The sequence below is a fragment of the Harpia harpyja genome, chromosome 1, assembly GCF_026419915.1.
Source record: "Harpia harpyja isolate bHarHar1 chromosome 1, bHarHar1 primary haplotype, whole genome shotgun sequence".
In the NCBI taxonomy this organism is placed as follows: domain Eukaryota; kingdom Metazoa; phylum Chordata; class Aves; order Accipitriformes; family Accipitridae; genus Harpia; species Harpia harpyja.
Genome location: NC_068940.1, coordinates 83,258,230 through 83,279,866, shown reverse-complemented (window position 1 = coordinate 83,279,866; position 21,637 = coordinate 83,258,230). Strand labels below are relative to the sequence as shown.

Below are 21,637 nucleotides of genomic sequence, written 5' to 3'. Positions count from 1 at the left end.
TAGTTAGTTTGAGGCATTGCTTTTCCTGAAGCAATCCAGCATTGAAATGTGCTTGGTGTACTTGTGTCTGTCATTGTAACCTGACTTGAGAGTATTTTCATACACTTAACTTACATTCCTTGTCCAGAAGATAACCCAGCTGTAATGTACTTAGCTGTTCCTAGGTCTGTTCCTATTTAAATTCTTGGGACATGGAAGAGCAGACCAGATCAGAACCACGCTAATTCTGAGACTTTCCAGCTCACAGTGCCATCTGGAGGGGTTCATTCAAGTTCAGTGCCCTTGGTTATTAGCACTGACAACAGTAGTCTCTAACTTGATACAGACTGCTAAAAAGATGAAGACAATTGCCCTGCATGCTGTTATTCTCACTGTCCTCAGTTGTCCTCTATGGTACTTCACCTGTAACTGTAAATTGTGGTGATCCCATCGGTTTTCTTCAGAGTACTGCACAGGAACGGCTGTCTCTGAAGCTGAAAGACTCTCAAGCTTGTATTTAGGTAGAGACTATAGCATTGCTGCTTTGGAAATTTTCATAGCCCTATTGACATCCTCTAATACTCATGAGCCACTTAAAACCTCCGTAAGGAGAGACATTCTAAGGTCTTGCTCACGTTATTTGGGAAAATCTGACTGTAAGTGCAACATAAAAAAAAAAGTAGATTGGAAATACCTCATTCCTGGGTGATTATTTTCTTGTTCATTCAGCCTAATGTTTCCCATTTAGTAAATTCAGCATCTGTTGAATGGAAGAAATAAACTAAAGCTCCATTTGCCTCAATAGACAAGCAGATTGAAACTTGCAAAGAACATTAATTCTTTACTTACAGTTTGGATTTTCATCTATGTGACATAATATGTTGAACATGTTTGCAGGTTACTTGCTCAGTTATCTTCTTTCTGTAGGTTTTTATCTCAGGATTTGGAAAGAGTTGTGATACTCTCCTGTTTGTTGATTAGCAGAATAGAGTAATAGAATAGAATCAGTAGACTTCACTTGAAAGATGTCTATTTATCCTCTGTATTTGATAATTTTCCATTCATCTCACTCTGTTATCCTTTTCTTAGGCATCAGGAACTTAGAAGATGCAGGTGGCACTGTAAATTTGCCTATACTTCAGGAGTTAGTGCTTTGGCAATGCAAGCCTCAGTGCTTAGACCTTTTGAGAATATGACAAAAAGTGACAAAGTGCGACTTTCTTCTGTTATGCAGTTACCAGTTAGCCTGTTCAATACCTCTTTAGGGGGCGGATGGTCAAGCTTTACAAAACTTGGTGACATAACAACAAATGAGTTTTGAACAACCTAGGCGAGGCTTTACTGCTTAAATCTTAGTATTGCTGTCTCCCAGACTCTCTTCCTTATTCCTTTAGCCTCTTATCTGCTGCCATGGAACATAAAAATGTTACTGTATATTGGAATCATAAACCCAGGTCACAGGTGAAACAGATTACAGCAGGTATTTTTTCAGTTATCCAGGGGAAGGTGGAATAGATAACCTGAGACTTAAAATCACAGCAGATCTCCAGCTTCTGAATGTTGTCAAAATTTCAAATTCAGGTTGGCCTTTTTGCTTTGTCCCTATTGGCTTGCAAGACACCCAAGTCAAGACTTCATGGGACGTATCTGTGCTTTATAGATGATCAAAACAAATCCCACCCCAGGGCCTTGCTTTTTGTCCTTTGTGTGTCACTGAAAGCCTCTGTAGCAATAATTGCTTACCTGTTCTCAAGGGGAATAGTGACCTATCATTACTAGGGCAGGTGAATCTTAAATTAATCCTTCGCCTTTTAAGACAAGTTATCAGTCTTAGTCTAAATGTTTTGGTTTCACTTTTGTTCTCAATCATTCAGAAATTATACCTTATTATCGTTCAGTGATGAGGATTAGGAGCATTATATTTGGAAAAGCCTGAGCCATTTTTATCATAGGACTGTTTATGATCTTCCATGAGTTTCATGATGCACCTGAGTGTTATCTTGCACTTGCAGCCACAGTCTGTCTGATTCTGGGATATATTGTAGTTAAAACTTGTACAATACAGTTTGCTACAATGCATGTTATACATTCAGACACAGCTTAGAGCAGACTCTTTAGCATTCATTCTATAAGCAAAATAAATACCCCTTTCTCAGCCAAATTTGTGGCTTTTGTGTTGGTGACAAGTCCCAAGCAACACCTGACAATACTATTTCACATCTGCCTACCCTCCATGTGCTTAGTTGCAGACACTGCTCCTGTGGAGAATTTCAGTCTGCTAGATTGAAAGTTTAAGATATGCTTTCTGCTGTTAAGTACAACATTTACATTAAAGCACTGAAGCTAGGAGTGTTTGTTAGGCTCACTGGACCTTTTTCCACTGTATTGTGAGATCAGATTCTCAAATAACAAATGGTATTATTGCTACCAAATTCTGTTTTACAAAACAGGATTGCATAGGGTCTTTTCAGTCATGCAATAAGTAGTAAATCGCAAAACTGGTGTACAGACCGTTGGCTTCATATCTTAGTCATTTACTATGGTAGGTATTGAGAGTCATTTCAGAGAGGTTTCTCATGGTTTCTCTTCATTGCTGCCAGGGCATGCTGCTCTCTAATAGTTAGCTTGCTATCCACCAGGACTCTCCGGTCTTTTTCAGCAGAGCTACCAGGCCAGTCAGTCCCCAGCTGTTGTATGGGTAATTCCATCCCAGGTGCAGGACTTGATGTTTATCTTTGTTAAATCTCATGCAGGTCTTGTTGGCTTAGTCTTCCAGCATGTTGAGGTCTTTCTGTGTGGTGGTTCTTCCTTCTGGTGTATCTGGCTTTCCTCCAGTTTGATGTCATCCATGAACTTGGTTAAGGTGCATGTGATTTCATCATCCAGATTATCTATAAACATACTGAATATTATAGGACTGCCAATTTGACTTTGAGCCATTAACCACTGCTCTAAGCTACAGACAAGAACATTCAGACAGAAGTCCTTGTCTACTTACATTGACTGAGTGATCTAAAGATGACCTGGTCCAGTACAGAACATTTCTCACTGGATACCAGACTGTTTGAGAAATTCTGACAAAGAGCAAGTCCCCTTCTGTGAGCAGGACACGTTCAGGTGAAGTTTAAGCAGTATCTGGAACATCTTTTGAAACGATAGTAGTTGAGAAGTCAAGACCATAATGTAGATCTTAATTCATGCTTTTATTGTACAGTGTAGAAATGAAAAAGAATAATTACTGCCTGTAGCAGCTTCTCTGAGGTTCCTTTTTGTTGTCAGTCTGTAAGTTCGCAACTCATCCTTCTATGCTGCTTCTTTAAATACAAGTTAAGAAAAGAAATAGAGATTTTGTACTTAAGAGGAGCTGTGAGAGATCAACAGTCCCTGCTCTTTCTGTAAGAGGTGCCTATGCAGCACTGAATTTGAGATGTAAGCATTCGATGTTAGTAAGTTAAAATTTGAAACTAATATATGAAGTATAACTGTACAACTATACTTGTACAGGATATGCTACCTATAAACTACTTGTCTTAGCAATTAGAAGTTGTTTTTTAAACAGTAAGTACAGCAAATATTGTTTATCTTATTTCATAACAGCCTTCTTCAGAGGCACTGAGCAATTTTAATTCCTGTTAACTCTGAAAATGAAACTATCCAGATCTAATACATTGTCTCAGAATGTTAAGGAATAATAAGCAATCATAAGGCAGCATCCAGTTTTTTCTGTTTTAAAAAGTCTTTTATGCATGTGAAGTAAAAATATAGCTATTTATGCTTTATAACTGTAGCTTTTTAAATTTTCGTGGATTTTTTCAGTATTTTCTTGTGCTGATATATGGGCAGTGATTAAACGTTGCAGCTTTTGTTTGGATATTTTATATATTTTTTTAAATGCTTAAGAGGAGATTAAGTTTTGCATTCTGTTGGAGCCAAATTTTATTTTAACATGCACTTCTACTCTGGAAATAGTTCAGTCAGACCATATTTGAAATTAATCAGTGGACAGCGTATCCCAGCAATCTAGATTGCTGGCACAATTGCCTAGTGTCAGAATGTGCTGAAGATAGCTGAATAAATAAATAAATAATGCTGCTGTTGTAATTATAGCAGTGCCTTAACTATCATAATCGACACGGTTACACAAGAAATCCCCACCACTCTGCCAGTTAGTTCCCTTCTGTCTCAAGAGTATTTAATTCCTAATAGTGGTTGATTCTCCTCCACTTTTCTGACTTTCTGCCAGTTGGAGGATATCAGCATTTAAAAGCTGAGGTAATGTTGTACCAGGTGTCTGTAATTTTGCTGCAGACTGTGATGCGGGATTGGTGCTAGTATTTTGGGGGGGGATTCATAAGTAGAAAGAAATTATAATTAGAACCAGATAAATAAATACATGCTCTAAATATCTAAGTTCTTTGGTGCAATTGTTTTTTTATTGTGGGAAATTATTTTGAAGAGTATACCCATTACTCATCTGCATGCTGCTCTGTTGTAGTCTTGTGATTTTGAATAGGTGTTTTTCTAAGAAGCAACATGTCTTGTGCATCCACAGAATTTAGTGCTAACATCCAATCACGTCCCATTTTTCAATCTAATGGAAAGCTGAGCAGCTGTTGTAAATGGCACTTCTGAAAATAAACATGTAATTCTTCCTGCACAATTTTATTGTAGGTTGTTATGCATTAAAAGGAAAGAAACATAGTTTCATTCTCAGAGTTTAGCTTAAAACTTTGATTTATTTATTACAATTAAGAATTTAATTATACAATGGATATTCAATAGAAATAATTCAGACAGTAAACATGGACTCCATAATACAATTTTTTATGTTGCTATAAAGTGGACACATCTGTTTCCAAGAGGATTGCTTTTTTTTGCCTACAAGCAGGACTTGAAAAACCTATGAGCTGAAAATTGCAATTTGTTAGTTATTTTAGATGGAAAAGCTGAGAGTCAAGGATAAGGAGCAAAATCAGCTGTTACTACCGGAAAACACTGATGGAATTTTTAACAGGATTCAATACTTCTTGGAGGATCCAAGGTCTCATCAGCATGATGGGAAAAGCTGGAGGCAACGTGCTGGCGGATAGTGAAAGAAGACTTGCTCTAGATTGGTTTTCAGATGTGCTAAAACCTATGGTAAAGTTGCATCACAGCTGACTATGTTCCTGGTACCTTCCCAGGGTAAAGTGCTCATTCTCTATTGCTCCTTGGAGATGGATCAATGCAGAGAGCCTGTTCTGAGTGTCCTTCAGCTTCTGTTTTTGCATCCTTCCTCCTCCATGAGTAACACCTGTGTTTACATCTTTTCCTCTTGCTTGCAACTTTTGTAACTTGACAGACACTTGATGTTGAATTGTTTCAAAACTGCAGATTCAGAACTGACAGAAGCAGTGTTAAATTTCTCCACAGACTTAGTTTTGGTGTTATCAAGCTGATATGCCTGGAAGACAGGTGTGGTGGATTGACCCTGGCTGGATGCCAGGTGGCCCTTCCTCAGCTGGACAGGGGACAGAAAATATAAGGAAAGGCTCGTGAGTTGAGATAAGGACAGGAAGAGATCATTCACCAATTACCATCACAGGCCAAACAGACTCAGCTTGGGGAAAAAAAATAATTTAATTTATTACCAATCAAACCAGAGTAGGATAATGAGAAATAGAACCAATTCTTAAAAACACCTTCCCCCCACCGCTCCCTTCTTCCTGGGCTCAACTCCGCTCCCGATTTTCTCTACCTCCTCCCCCCTCAGCAGTACAGGGGGATGGGGAATGGAGGTTGCAGTCGTCATTTCTGCTGCTCCTTCCTTCTCAGGGAGAGGACTCCTCACTCTTCCCCTGCTCCAGCATGGGCTCCTCTTTCCACGGGTCCACAGGTCCTGCCAGGAGCTTGCTCCAGCGTGGGCTTCCCATGGGGTCACAGCCTCCTTCAGGCACCCACCTGCTCCAGTGTGGGGTCCTCCCTGGGCTGCAGGTGGATATCTGCTCCACCGTGGACCTCCACGGGCTGCAGGGGGACAGCCTGCCTTGCCATGGTCTTTCCCACAGGCTGCAGGGGAATCCCTGCTCCGGCACCTGGAGCACCTCCTCCCCCTCCTTCACTGACCTGGGTGTCTGCAGGGCTGTTTCTCTTATGTATTCTCCTCTCCTCTGGCTGCTGTTTCGCAGCAGTTCTTTCCCCTTCTTACATCTGTTATCCCAGAGGTCCTACCACCGTTGCTGATGGTCTCGGTCTTGGCCAGCAGCGGGTGCGTCTTGGAGCTGGCTGGCATTGGCTCTGTCAGACACAGGGGAAGCTTGTAGTAGCTTCTCACAGAAGCCACCCCTGTAGCCTCCCAGCTACCAAAACCTTGCCACGCAAACCCAATACAACAGGGTAAAGGAATGTGTAGTTGTATCAGCTTGTATTTGTTTCACATTTTGTTCACGCTGGAAAAACAATTTTTTGGGAAATACAAAATCTGGAAGTGTTTCTCTGTTTTAATGAAAGTTTTAATTCTACCAAATTTATTTTCCTTAGTTTCCATGACTGCTGCTCGAATTTTTCCTGCTTGTCATTGAAATGTAGATAGATCCTCAACTCTAGTTCCCGAGTCCCATTTTCTGAAGGAATAAGGTATCTGAGACTCTCCTGTCTTGATGTAAGCATCACAGAGTATTTGTTCACCAGTAGCTTTTCCTTATGCTGCTTCTCTCGTTTCTAGTTTTTAAAATTTGATTAAAAATGTGAATTTGAAGCTATGTTGCATTAATAGCTGGACAGTTTTGGGTATACATGAATGCGTGGAGTAAAAAGTGCTACCATTTGTGCGTGCATCTGCACTAATAGTGTAGTGTAATTTATTTCCAAAATATAAATACTCGTACAGAAATTGTCAGTTGAGAACTTGTGTAATATAAAAATATAGCAGTTTAGTTTGCATATGCATTTAGCTTTCATATGTGCCCATCTTCAGCAACATTTAAACAGAAAAAAATAAGGTCTGTTTATAACTGCCATGGTAGAGTTTAATCTGTTAATTCTGAAAAAGTGAAAGTTGACAACTTAATTTTGAAAGGAGAGAAATCTGGCATACCCAGATGCCTCAGCTAAAATATGCAAAATACTTGAGGAGAGACACAGAGTAATTCACTTGTCCTTGAGCTACACATGTAATTTTGTAGACAAATAAAGACTGTAAAGCTGCTTTTAAAAAGCCAACTTAACTTTCCATTACAGAAGGTTTCAATCAAGTTGGGGAAGAGAGTTCTTGACCAGTGGCACTACATGTCTTCCATTATTTAAAAAGTAAAAAAAGTGAAATCTCAGTAGTTGCACTTGAAATCAGGTTGTCTGCTTTATGTCATTGTGGCATTTGGACAAATTCTGCTTGTCTTTTGGTTAAATTGAAAACTATTTTGTTGAGGTAAATTTACAGTTTTAGCAGAACGTAGTAATGTCGTAAGGAGACAAATGGAACCTTCACCCTTCCCATTTTTAAGAAGCTAAATCTGTGCTTTTTTTTTTTTTTTTCTTCCTTAAACTTCGAAGTCAGGAGGAGACTATCCTTTCTTTTCCTGTTCAGAATTTGTGGTGTTTATAAGCTTTAATAGAGTTTTAGTGTAACAATGAAAGTTGCCTATTTACAAAATAGAAAAAAAAATCATGAAGTTGAACTAACTAGGGATGTAGTAGGGAGGAATTAAGTATTAAATACATAGGTGAGCATATTTTGCTCAGCAAATCTTCAGGTCCTCCTCCTGTAAACAGAGCAGGAGCCATATGCCAAGCTGTCAGTCATCCTAAGAATGGAGAGGAGGCTGAAGAAACCCACAAAGAAATACAAATAAAGGGACGTAAGCATAAACTAGCCAGAAGTCAGCAGTGATCTATCAGTGATGTGTTTATTTAGATAGGGGCTTCTCAGCTATCTTGGGGCCAGATGAGAACTAGAGAACACTTCAAGTGACAGCTCGCGCTGTAACCGGTGACTGGGAAAGAGGATCCGTGTGTCCTGCTTGATTTGCATGTTGCCGAAGAGGTTGGATGGAAGCCTGGCTTTCTCGATTGGTGAATATCAGGACATGCTATCTTTTCTATAGCTTTTTCTTAAAATTACAGCAGATTTATAAAAAATACATGATACTTGGGTATTAGTTGATGTAAAAAGTATTTTAAGCTTTAGGATCTTGATTTGTATGCTTTATGTTGGAGCTACATTTATAAAATATATTGTAGCGCTTAATTAATGTTGGACTCTTCAATTTGAAAATAATGATCTTTGTTTCCAGATTTCATTGGTAGGATCTGTTTAATTTTGAATTTTAATTGGTAAAACCTGTCATGCTTGCTTTTTCTTATTTGAACAGAAATTCTGTTCTTGTTAAGAAAAAAATATTTTAAATGGATTTTCTTGTGTAAACCACTGTAAAGTGATTAAAAGTGATAAGCTCTTCAAAAGGCAGTGTCTTACAGTATTTGAATAGCTTACATACTAATTGGTTTTTCAACTGTGTGCCTGGCTCACCTGTGACTTTTTGCTCATCAGCATGTTTTGCTACAAGGTAGTGTATCTTTTAATTTGCTTATTGTTTGTTTTTAGACTATTCCCTCATTATGTATTTTGCTATTTCTTTATGATGTTTTCAGTAACTTGATCTGCTTTTTGAGTTCTAACAAACTTTTTAAAAAACTTTGTGATACTTGCTGGAAGAGAGATTTGTTTTTATCTGTCTCTGGTATAAAAATTAAAAGTAATTTCTGTAAATTATTTTTGAGGTATTTGTTACTATAAAATTGAAAAATGAGATCAGAGGTTATTTCATTGCATTTGTCTTTTATAGTGACATTTGTACCTTTACCTTTGAATGTTTTGATTTCTAGGTATCAGTCTGTGGAACAGTAACTTGCTAGTATGAAACTGAAAAGGAATTCATTAATAGATTGTTGTTTCACATTTAAGAATTTTTTTAAGGCAAACTATGTAAACAGAAAAATAATCTGAATGTGTCTCAGATATGCACCATTAACTTCCAGCTTGTTTTCAGCAGTTATTAGTTTGAAGCTTTATGTAGAACAGCTGGTAAGCCTTTGTAGTGGATGTCATTAGTAATAAAGGGGAAAACTTTCATCTTTAACAAGATTTTGTCTTCTATACAGCTTGCCCAATTTAGGCAGCGGAAGGCGCAAACCAATGGTCAAAATGGATCAAAGAAGCAGAAAAAGAGGAAGAAAACAGCAAACATCAAAGATGAAGAATCAATACAAGATGGGATTGATACCGATCGATCTCAAGGTGATGAAACATCCACGTGCAGCAGCCGAAGGGGAGCAGCTGCTACTGCTGACTTTGCTATTATCAGGACTTTGCATAGTGGAGAAATTATCAAACACAGCCAGACTTACACCATTGAGGTAAGTTTGTCTCAGGCTGTAAACAGTTACTTTTGGGGAGGGAAAAATAGTCCATTAATTTTGAGAGTGGAAATAAAAGAATTATATGCGATTTTGGATATTATTTCCTTGCCTCCTCTGCCTGTCCTTAATATGTCCAGAGAAGGCACTTTCTACCTGCCTGCTGGCATCATGTTTTCTGTCGTAATCAGTGTACTGTAGATTATGGAAAGTTTGTTGGTACTGCTGTACTCCCTAAATGGGCAAAAATTGGTTTTGTTTTATTGCTTCATTTTATGCATTTTGTTTTATTAAAAGTTTACAGATTGCAGTGGATTTTTGATCACTGCAGCTACGGCTACAGCAAAATGCAAAACTAAACATCTTTCTTTTATCCATAATGTAATTTGAGTCTTTCTGGTTAATGAGGAGGAGGAATGAATTTAGAAAACACTACTGAGAACTGGATACCTTACGAGACTGATAAACAGATACTCTACTTTTACTACTTAATGAAATATAATCCTGATTGTTAGTGGCTGAAAGTACATGCTCTGGGAAAGTTGTAAGAGGCCCCGTGTGATATATACTGGCAGTCTAGTTCAGTTCTGAGTGGACATGAATTCACATAATGTAGTATGTTGTTCCAAATATGAGGGACAAGAGATGCTGATGTTATTTACAGAATAGCTTATTCCATTTATGAAAGCAGTGCCTCTAAAAGGACGAGTGGCATTCTGAACAAGCAGGTCAATGCAGAATCCCAGCTCTGTGCAGGTGAATGCAATCTTTTCTGAGAGATGTAGTACAGATGAGCACAATGCATTTTGACTTGTCAGTCCTGTGCTAGGATAGACCATTTGTAACTATTTTGGCTCCATTATCTCATTTCCGGCAGCTGAGAAGTAATGGAGAAATTACACTTTTCAAAAATTTCTTGCATTTGTGTTAAAAAAAAAAAAAAAAAAAAAAAGAGGTTACCCTGGTGGAGGGGCAGACCAAATCATACATGTGAATAAAAACTTGTAAAGTAATTGATCCATTTATTTTACAATTTTAAGCCTACAGTATATCAGTATACTAGATATTTTGAACTTCATGAAAAGCTACATAGTAAAGGCATGTATCTATACTTAGCAGGCTCGTGTAAGGGCTTCAGAACCGTTTGTAGTAACTCAATAAAACTGTCTGTTCAACTCGTAGCTTTTCCTGGAGGAGGTAGTAAATTTTTTAAAGAGTATTTGAATGACTGTTTTCATAGGTGAAGGTGAGACTTTTTTTGCCTTCTAGGAGAAGAGAAAGGTGTACTTTATGAAATGCAGCAGGTTATCTACAACTAAGGAGAGAGGACTGTTAGGGCAGAGCACTGTTTAAAGGGAATCACTTAAACTGTTGTTTTAACTATTATAGTCTACATAAATATGTAACTGTATGAAGACACTTTCTTAACCAAATATATATTGAAGTACATCATGATTGCATGTTACAGATGGACTCTGCTGATGTACTTGCTCTCAGTCAGGGTAAATATCTCTACTACAATTGGAGAAACATGGTAAAGTACAGAATCATAGAATAATTTAGGTTGGAAGGGACCTCCAAGGTCATCTAGTGCAATCCTGTGCTCAAAGCAGGTCTAATTAGATCAGGTTGGTCCTAGTAGCCTATGTTGGCTTCTGAATGCTAACAGTACAAGACACAGATGATTTTAAAAATGGAAAAAATACCTACACTGCAGTTGCTAAAGGTTGCATACATAAATATATTCTTAAGATTGAGTACGATTTTTATGAGGTCTGCCTTATTCCCAAAGCAGCTTAATTTATGTTTAAATAAATAAATATAGAGATGCATAGGGGTTTTTGGTATATTGGGGTTTTTTTGTTTTGGGGTTTTTTTTACATGTAGCTTTAAAAAAAATAAATATGGTGATTAGTGTTTATTTGTAATTTGACTATCCTGAATTACTCATGTCTTATTGACTTCCAAAACTGTATTCACTTCCACCAAAAAAAAGCTGCTCCCAATTGGGAGAGCATTTTTCTTTGTTACATGTTGTCTGTGGCCTGCTTATTCATGTTAAATAAGTAATTGGTATTTTGGAGTTGGAAGATGATTGCTAAAGTCTCTATCTGTGCAGTATTAATAGAAGAGGAAAAATTCTGAAACAGTTTCAATGAATCTCATAACTTACTGATTTTAGTCTTAAAAGTGCAATGATTTGGTCAGAGAGCCTGTATTACAGTAATTGGATTAGAGCTTGCTTAGTTGAAATGGCAGCCAATGTAATAGGCAGTTTCAAGCTAATCTGTGCAATGGAGAATTACAGACAGCTTCTTTGAGCTGTTTGCTTTTTCACCCAACATTAAATCTTTATAGGCTGCTGTGTCAAAAGAGTAAGGCAAGGTTACTGGAGGCATCATGCAGGATTATTTTCTAGCTAAATTTTGATTCCACTTACTTATATTATCCTTTACTGGAATTCATGTTTAGAATTGTTCTTTCTGTACCGCAAAATAGACTCAGAACATCTGACTTTACTGCCCATCTATCTAAAAATCCTGACTGAGCTCTTTTGTGGTAATTTTGTGGGTAGAAGTTTATCTCCCTGCAGTTTTTCTAGTATGATTTTTTTAGTCCCCAGTGGAATTAGCGAGTCCAAACGCAAATAGCAGAGAGTTCTCTTACTCAATATGAATAACAGAAAGTGAAATAGAGGTACGCCTCTGGGAGCTTATTCCCCATCTGAAGTTAGAGGAGTTCCTTTTCAGAGAAGGCAAAAGTCTGTTTAGAGAATTCAAAGTTATTTTTTGCAGTCATCCCTTTCCCTTTTTTTTTCTCCCTGTCTTCCTAAGGGTGATTTCCTCCATCCCGTGCAATCCCTCGAGTTACAGAAACGAATTCAAAGAACTCTGGAATAACTATCATTGTTTTGTACTGTCCTTATCTATTCTGTTTTGCCTTCTGTCTGAACTTATTTGTAATTCCTATAAGGTTTTCCATCCTCTATCAGAGGAACAGTTTATTTACAAGATTTATTAGAGAAATGCCAGTTGGTATTTCTTGGTTAAAGTCTCTGGGTCTTAACTTGTTTCATGCTAAATGCTTTTTGTCTTCGTCTTACAAAGAGAATAATACATTGAGTTTCTAGTTACCTTTGTTTTTTGTCTTTATTCTGTTGCACCCTGATATCTTTTGGTCTTGACATCCATAGTGTCCTTTTCCATATAGAAGTAAAAATAATCTAGAAGACACAGATGAGGAAATAAATTGGATCCATGAAACTCTTGGGTTTAGGATTGCTTCTTTTTGTGACTTCCTGCAATTAAATATGGAAGAAAGCAAAAGCCACTTCCAGGGTAAATAATTGCTGAGAGCACCTTCTATGAGAAGTCTTAAAGCAATGCATTGGAGCTTGCTGCTTTGCAAGAGTGTACTACTGCCAGAAAAGTAAAAGAAATTAACCTGCGGCACAGTAAAATTGTCCTTGAGTCACCTGGGTAGTAAAAGCTATTATACAAAGCTTCTTAGAAAAGAAAAGTTAAAAGTTCTGTGATGAAGAATACCTGCTAATTGACTAAGGTTGGATTAGTAACTCGTCTTTTGTTTTTCACAGGACAAATCCATTTGGTAATAGTTTTAGAATAGCTTAACTGTTTACTCAGGTAGGTGATAAAGTGTGTTCATTGTTTCATTTCTATAACTTACACCAGTTGCTAGTGCCTGAGATTTGACAGGAAAAGAACAGAAACAGAGTAAGGAGGAGACACTGGGTAGGATTCTTGAGAACTAAGGAAGAAAAGTGACAGAAATATGGAAACATAAGCAGTGTGGAGAAACAGAGAGTACGCCTCAGTGAGAAAAGGCGTAGGTGGTGAATGTGGGTGGGGCATTCCTATGATAGAAGCATGAAAGCAAAGATCAACCAAAGGCTTTGACTAGAGAAGAGATATTCTAGGATGTACAGTACGATGGAAGATTTGAAAAAAAGGGTGGTTAAATAAAATGTGGTAAAAATTAGCCCAGTCACTTCAGATAATCTAGCATCCCTTGAAAAATGTTTTGAAATTGGAGAATGAAGATAAACAAATGTTTGGAAATGGTCTGTTCAGTAGTAAAGTCAGTGCCTCGAGAGAAGAGAATAGATTCTCAGCAGCATGTGGTTCTGACTGAAGCCAGTCATCTTTCCATTCACTGTCTGGCCAAAAGATTGCCAAGATATCTTGCCAATTTTCCTTGATATGTAAGACAACCTGTGGTATGATGCCTTCCTTTCTCTCTGTAAATACTGATATATAATAGATTTACTGACACAGAAATTACCTGTATTACCTGGTCTCTGCAGATTTACAGAGTATTTAGATTAAACATTTATAAGGCCGTTACTACCAAAGAATAAAAACCTTATTAAATCCTTAGGTTACCTCTCTGTTGACGATGTTTTCTGATACAGGAGATATATACACTGAAGAGTGGGGTACTTTGCTGCACATTATGTTCAGATTTGGCAGTGGTTTATCTCCACTGTTTAAATCTGATTGTAGTCAATTGGTTTGGGTCATAAGTTACCAGAGAATACATTTCTTTGAATTGAATGGGTTTTGGATTAGGAACTAAGAAAGGCATGGTGAGGCAATATATAAGAATAGCACTTCAGAATGTTCTGCAAATATTAAAGGCCCATAAAGTTCAGGATGACCTAAAGAGAGGGTTTCATGACTGGGATTTTCAGTTTACATTCTCTTTGCCTCCCTTACTAGTCACGGTCCTCTTAATTAGTCTTACTCAGGTTTGATCATCTTTGGATCACTAGTGACCCATGTGAAACTGGCCGCGATAAAATAACTTGGTTTTGCTTCTACCACTGGCTAATACATGTTCAAGAATGAGTCCAGAATTTTGTAGTTACATTTTTGTAACAGTTTACACTAAGGTCATTAAAAAGTCAGTAATTTACTTCAGGTGGAATTCTGTTCCATGAATACTCAGTCTTGGTTCTCACCCTTTAATACTCTCATCCATTGCAATTTGAGTAGTTTAGTATTGGATGTCCATTCTTGCAAAACATTTTATTGTCACCTATGAAAGTTTTCTAAAGAAACATAAAAATCACTTTTCAGTTCTTGTGGCCAATTTCGTATATGAGTTCTTTTGTGAATCCTGTGATAATGTTGGGCGTCCAGTGCTGAAAAACGTGACTTCTGAGCAATGCTTAACTGCATACAGAAACAAGTTATTCTGAAATGGACCTCCTGTGTTTCACAGGCTAATTACTCCCTTTTTTGTATCATCTTGCAGTATTTCCTCTGAAGAATGTATACAGATGAAAGTGTTTTTAATTTTCTGAATACTTAAGCATTATCATTAAAGGTACTACCTGCAGAGTTGATTGAGATACTTAAAATACACTGAACAGACATCTCAAAGATTCTTTATAGGCAACTATCAACTACGTTGTCAGTGAAGAAAATATTAAATAAAAAATTAAAACATCTTGCCAGAAGAGAGCATCTGTTCGTAGCAAGAAAATGCTGTGGGGCATAGGTGGTAGAATACATACAAACTAACAACCTGAAGTCAGAGTGTGACAGAAACCTATTTCAGATTCCATAAAATATTGAGCGAACTGCTGAATAGCTTTGTTGGCATTATCCTGACAAAAGATGTTGTGTTGTTGCTAACTGTGTGTATATATATGAATTTTTTGAAGTATTTCCTTTTAAACTGGACCCCTGTGGTTCAGACAGATGAGTTGTGTAAAACCTAATTACTTCTATTGACCATAAAAGAATTGAAGCATATGGAATGGATGGCTTAATAATAGAAGGAATGGATTTTGAAATAAGGTTGGTCAGGTCTTAGGAACAGAACATAGCTGCTTGGAGGACAATATGAGTGCCCGTAAAATGTTGACTATTTGTGATGTTATTGATTCTGACAGTAAAAGAATAGCATTAAGTCTTACAGTGTTGGAGTCTAATGTGTGAGCTCATAGGATTTAAGTGTGTGTAACTGATTGTTAGCAGGGTTTGGATGAAACCCTTAGCACAGAAGGCAGATCCATTTAACTTGTGTTCATTTGGCCATCTTTCTTTGCTTATCTTCAATAAATCCCTTGCCAAAAATACTTGGTCTTAAAAGCCAAAAAACAATCTAGATGCAGGATTGAAGGAGATACTTTAGAAGTATTATTTATGCTGCTAACAGATACTGCACACTTAAACTGATGGAGCACTATATGGTTTTTGATAAGTTTTAAAAAATCATTTTCGTTTTTTTCTACTTTAGATTGGTATTCAGAAAGGAGAAGCAATACACTCATTTAAAAAAAAAAATCTCGTATCTGGCCAAATTACCATAAAATTTAGAGAATTATTTTCAGTAATCACTTTCCTTAGGGAATTCGTATTTTCTCACTCTAGCCTAAGCATCAATCTATAAGTTCTTGGCCTTTTACTATGATTATCTACTAGGTTTGAGCTTATCCCAGGATCTAAACATTCATTTATCATCTTTCTTATAAAAGGGGCTGTTTATATAATTCAAAAGCATTACAAGGAAAAACTATATAAGAAGTCAGACTACTTTTCCTTGTTTTTTGCATGTTGAGAAGTGTCTGTATTTCATGCACTATATAAAGAACTTCAAGAGTCGTTAGATCTAATTAAATATGTAAATTTATAGGAATACTTCTGAGCTTCTGTAGGAATACTTCTAATCTTTCTTTGTGAAGTCTTCTGAACTGGAACAAACGATGAAAAATTGTAGGAGGATATGGCCATACATTTGTTATCTGTATTATGAAAATAAGTAAGAATGTGGTTTTCCCTGATTTTATTCCTTCCGGAGGACTTTGTCCTAGACCAAGGACATAGATTACAAACGATATGTGAAATGAGTGTGTGTGTGTGTATATGCATATACATAGACCAATATACATATAAGTAAAATTTGTGTGTGTATATGCATGTATATACACAAATATGTATATAAGTATATATAATATGAATAAAAATGTATATTTATATAAAAATTAAATGTCATTAAGTACTAATTGTGTATTCTATGGCACAAACACTTTTGTCACCCTATAGTGTTACAACATGATTTTGATTTCTGTTTCAGTTTGTGGCTTATTTTTAAGGTGGACTTTTTTAATTTTTAACATCACATGCACTGTATGAATTTTAGCTTCCACATTTATATTTTAAGTCAGTTTTGCGTACTCTGTACATAAAATAATACCCCTTTTTTAGGTTAATTACATTGTGGAGCTACATATTGGATTCAAAATATGTAGAATTGATGATTTTGGGGTTATAAAAACTGCAGAGCTCCAGTAGGTCTGAGTGGCAGATTTCTTTTTAAATAAATACAAAACAAAACACAGTTGACAGTTCCAAATTTTACTGATGTCCACTGATGCAAACCTGACTATGTTCCTTTGAAAATAAGCCTGACAGAATTCAGTGTAAAATGGAGACTGATTTAATGTAAGGCCGACTAAAGTTAAGTGAATTTTGAAGAAGCCCTATTATGTACATTTCATTTTTGCTAAAGTAGTTTTAACTCAAAATTACACTTTTCAAGTTCAAAAGGGTACTTGCTTATTCCCCAATAGTGCACCTTATGTAGATAATTTAAATATTTTGCATATTTTCCTACTAACATCTTGATTCTCAAACCTGATACATTGTATGTAGTTCATCAGGATACTCTATATTTAATTGAAGCATCTTCCATGGCATGTTTATGCTCAGTTTGTTAAGGCTTTGTTCCTTTAATTGCTCTAATTCATTAGATCACAAGTTTTGAGTCTTTGTCGTTGTTCTTCCTGATCACTTTTACCTTTCCTTGGTTTCCATGGAAGCTGAAGGAGATGATGAGTGTTTGCTTTAAAATTCTAGTCAATGTCAAAAGTCCTGCATGTATGAAAATGGCATTCTGTATATGATGATGTTCTTAAGCCAGCAAAATTCCTAATTAGGTAAAATTAATCTATCAGAGAAAAGCCCTTTTCTTGGTACTCCTTATTTCTTTAAAAAAAAAAATTAAGTTACATTTCCAAAATATTATTTTGTACCTTTACGTTATATTTTCATTAGAAGACTTTGTCATGTAATTATAATGTTTCCATGATCATAGTTGAAGAGCAAAGTAACTTTTTCTTTTTTAAAGCTGAGATTTCAAGGAAGTGAAGGTGGCCTTCGCTATATGTATTCTAATCAAATTCATGGATACCTTAATATTTTCAAATATTATCTACATTCTCAGAAACAGATGGAAAATGTCTTGTTTAATATTTTTAGAGTGCCATCATTGTAAATATTTTAATATTTTATTTTAGCCAGAAAGTGAAATTTCCACCACAGTAGAAGATTACAGTTCTGAGGTAAGACTGAAGTAATGCTTTTCCTAACTTTTCTTTCAACTTTATTTTACATGTTTACTGCAATGCTGTGCATTGTTTTTCAAAAAGAGAAGGAAAGAAAGAGCAAACATGATATTATAGACAAAGCTGTTGCATGTCATTACTGGTATGAGTAATGTACCATTAAAGCAGGCATTATGTCAACTACATAATGGGATGGCTACTATAATCAATAATGTAGTAGATATATGAACTGTTGTAACAATGTCATCATTGCGGTTGTATTAATGCTTCTTGTTGCCATTGGAGTTGTGGCTGTGCATAATTTCTACTAATTTTCTGTGGGAAACTATTTAATAAGTTGATTACATTTTAATGAGTTCCAAAGCAGCTGTTGCTCAGCGACTGGCTAGGCATCAGTCTGCTGGTGGGAGGTGGTGAGTGATTGCCTTTGCATCCCATGTTGTTTGGGGGGTTTGTTTTGTCTTCTTTCACTTTTTAAGCTGTCTTTATCTCAACCCATGAATTTTTTTTGCTTTTGCCCTGCTGATTCTCTCCTCCATCCCGCTGGTGGGGGAGTGAGTGACTGATGGTGGAGGGGTGGGCTTAGCTGCTGGCCAATGTCAACCCACCACACGTTGGCAGCTACTACTCATCTCTGTCATGTCGAAGGGTAGTAGCATACATGGAACTTTGGTCTTGCCAAATAAAACAGTTTGTTAATGTTTGTAAGGAGTAAGCTACCTCATGCATCAGTGTGGGTCAAGAACATGCTTGCAAGAAATAGCCGTGGAATATCTACAGTAAATATTGTTTCTAGTTTAAAAAATTAATTTTTCATGTCTCAAACAACAACTTTCTGTAGTGACAATCTGGGTTTTGTTTTGCAGATCTCTGTGCTAAATGCTTCTGCAAAACACACCCCAGAATCTTAAACTTGGCAATAAGTAAGAGGGGATGAAGTAACCAAATGAGTCTCCATTGCTGAAGTAAATTTGGTTTAGAATACTTTGTTCCTCTCTTGATTTAGCCTTTTGTAAGAGAAGGTGACTATGCCTTAGAATAACTATTTGTTCAATACTAGTATTATAGCTGCTTATTGTGAAGCCTAAGGGAATATACACAGCAGACAATGTGTCCCTGACCTGTCGCATTGCATGGTGCAAAAGTAAAATTGTTACCACAGTGGGCAGTCTAGACATACCCTGAAAACTGGAAAGACTTTTGTTTCCCAACTTAAATGCTCTGTCTTCACTTGCTTCTTCTCCCAGCCTATTCTCTTGACCAACTCTGTCTGTTTTCTATCCCTTAGTTTTTTGTAAATTCTTCCCTTCTTTGTAATAGCTTCTGTCAATCTTTTCACCTTCCCTCACCCATCCCCTTTTTCCCCTTGCTTGGTTTCTTAGCTCAGTCTTACAAGCTTTTCAGCCTGTTTCTATTATTCCTTTTCCTTCCTCAGTCATTCGGAAGTCCAGTTTCTTTCCCAGCCTTTCCAACTTCATCCAAGCATTGTTTTTCCTTCTGTCTTCTTTTAATATTTTTTCTCCCTCTCCCTTGAAAACCTCTTCTCCTTTATATCCCTCTTCTTATGTTGGGGTCCTCCTAATGTTCAGCTCAACTTGTCCTAGATGAAAGCAGTAGTTTTTCTTTCCAACTCCTCTCATCAAATCCCAGTTACAGTTTCCTCCATAGAGTTGGTCTCAGGCTTTTTAGTTGAATTCTTTTCCTGTCCCCCTATTCCCCAGTTTGACACCTTTCTCTCCCACTTCTTCCTCTTGTCCTTGTTTATAAACACCCTCACTTTATTCTGGTGTGTTGGGAGAAGGCACTTGGGAGTACAGGGAAAACGTTCCCTTACATTAATTATTGGCTACTTTCAAATACTTAATACGGAACCATATGGACCCTTGGTCTGGTCAATTATGATCGTTTCTGTGGCATGGGTTTTGTGATGCAAATTTTAAAAAAAAGTATCTGAGACTGGTGCTTTGGAATCGAAGATTCCAGTGCAGCTGTTGGAGTGCTGTAACTGAAAGAAAGAAAAAATATTTTTGTGGAGGGATAGGTGCAAGGGCTTGAAGCAAACGCTACCTGGGGAAGAAAATCAGTTTAAAGATGTAGTGTTTTTCATAGATAAAATGTGGTTTATTTTGTCCAAGGAATTAAAGTAGCAAAGAACAAAAAGAATCTGAGTTTGCTTTATGTATGGTAAGATGATAGGGCAGTATGTGCACACAGTTTGCCATTGAGAGTGTAGCAAATACACTTTGGAACAACTGCTGTGACCTTACTGCACCTTTTTAGAATGTGCATCAGCATGGTATGTGATTACTAGTAAATGGAATATGCAGTATGTGAAGAATCAACCTGTGAAAACAGTTGACAGTGGCATCGATGTTCATGTATTTTTACAAGTTAGAGGTATTACATATATAATGAAATATGACTAAGAAGTTTTGATCACTTCTGAGGCTGTAGGAAGCAGTGTTGGAGACTGATTGCAGAAGCTCAGGAAAACACATCTTTGCACAAGGAGACAGAATACAGAAAAGATCTGGCATAGTGCCTCATGATAATTGTCGATATGTTCTGATTTTTAGTATTTTGTTGTTAGTATCAGTTGAATTCAAAGCTCTCATTTTAAAATGAATTTTCACATCTAAACCTTTAACTTCACTCTGCTTCATTCTTCAAAGATTTCTGTAGGTGCCTACAAAGTACATTAGGGAGCAATTTTTCAGATACTAAAGACAACAGAATTACAGCCAGACTGCCTTCTGAATGTACCTTTTAAAAACCTGCAGATTTCCTCAAAATTGCAGATTTCCTCAAAAATGCAATGACAGATGCATTTCTAGGCACTTCTTGTATTCATTCTTGCAAAAAGACTTTTTACCTCCCTGAGAGTTATTTTCCAAGACATAAGTAGGCAACACAAAACTTGTGTATAGTAACATGATACTGGATCTGGTGAAGAACAAACTCAAGTGATGAGAGTTGCTATCTTAATAAGCTCTTTTTAATTCCAGTTCATTACAATTGGCTGGTATCTGCAATGAGGAAACAACATGCTTAGGAATGCATACATTTTAGGAACTGAATTTTCAATATGTTTCATGTCAGCTGTAATGTTACTTTCATTATTAAAAGTTCTACTTACATTCATGGCCACCCTGTAAATAAAGCGATCTGAAGCCTTTTCAGTTGAAGAAGATGAGAATAAGTTAAATTTTGTCTGTAACAGTGTAATGATGAAGTTGTATGAAATCTTGAGCTTACCTATTTTTTTCAGATACATGACATCCTTTTTGGAATGCTAAGAAACCACACATTTGTAGAAACATAGGCCTGTTGATCCATCTTTTCCCTCATTGATTAGAAGAACATCTGTATTTTTCTTAGTGTTTTTTTTGTCAGAAATGATGTTGAAATCGAGGCTGTCATGCTTCAAAGTGAAATAGGTCATAAATTATTTGTTTTGTTGTAGTTGGTAAAATAAGTCAGATGTTTTTAATTCTTCTGCCCCTTCTCTTGAGGAATTGGATAAAATTCAGAGATAAGTATTTCCATCTTTAGGAGACTTACCAGACACACAATTATAAGCCAATACAGTTGTCTAAGCAAAGTTGATGGAACCAGTGAATGTTTATATAAGAATTCTTGTTTTGAAGGAATTTTACTGTAAATAACAGTCTTTTTTTCAGTCTGTTCTGTCACCTCTCTAAATACCTACACTATCAAAGGTAGTAGCCAAAGTGGAGACTGATAAATCCTTTGTATGACCAACTTGCCTTTTGTAACAAATTACTCAATTTGAGCAAGAATGACACCTACCTGCATAGTCTTAAATTAAGTGATAATGGTGGTTAGCTATTTAAGGTTATGGTCTACACTTAGAGCTAAGGGAAGTTAGGC

The 21,637-nt window shown here is 36.6% G+C and overlaps 1 protein-coding gene across 9 annotated transcripts in view; it reads left to right on the top strand.

Moving 5' to 3' along the window:
* AKAP9 (A-kinase anchoring protein 9) overlaps positions 1-21,637 on the top strand; it is a 123,942-nt gene that overhangs the window by 17,816 nt on the left and 84,489 nt on the right. For 8 of the 9 annotated variants that reach the window (XM_052802508.1, XM_052802480.1, XM_052802489.1 and 5 more), the window contains exons 2-3: positions 9,118-9,372; positions 17,699-17,743. In XM_052802508.1, coding sequence (XP_052658468.1) covers positions 9,118-9,372; positions 17,699-17,743 — 300 coding nt within the window. The remainder of the gene's footprint in view (positions 1-9,117; positions 9,373-17,698; positions 17,744-21,637) is intronic. The other variant, XM_052802516.1, reaches the window with a different exon arrangement.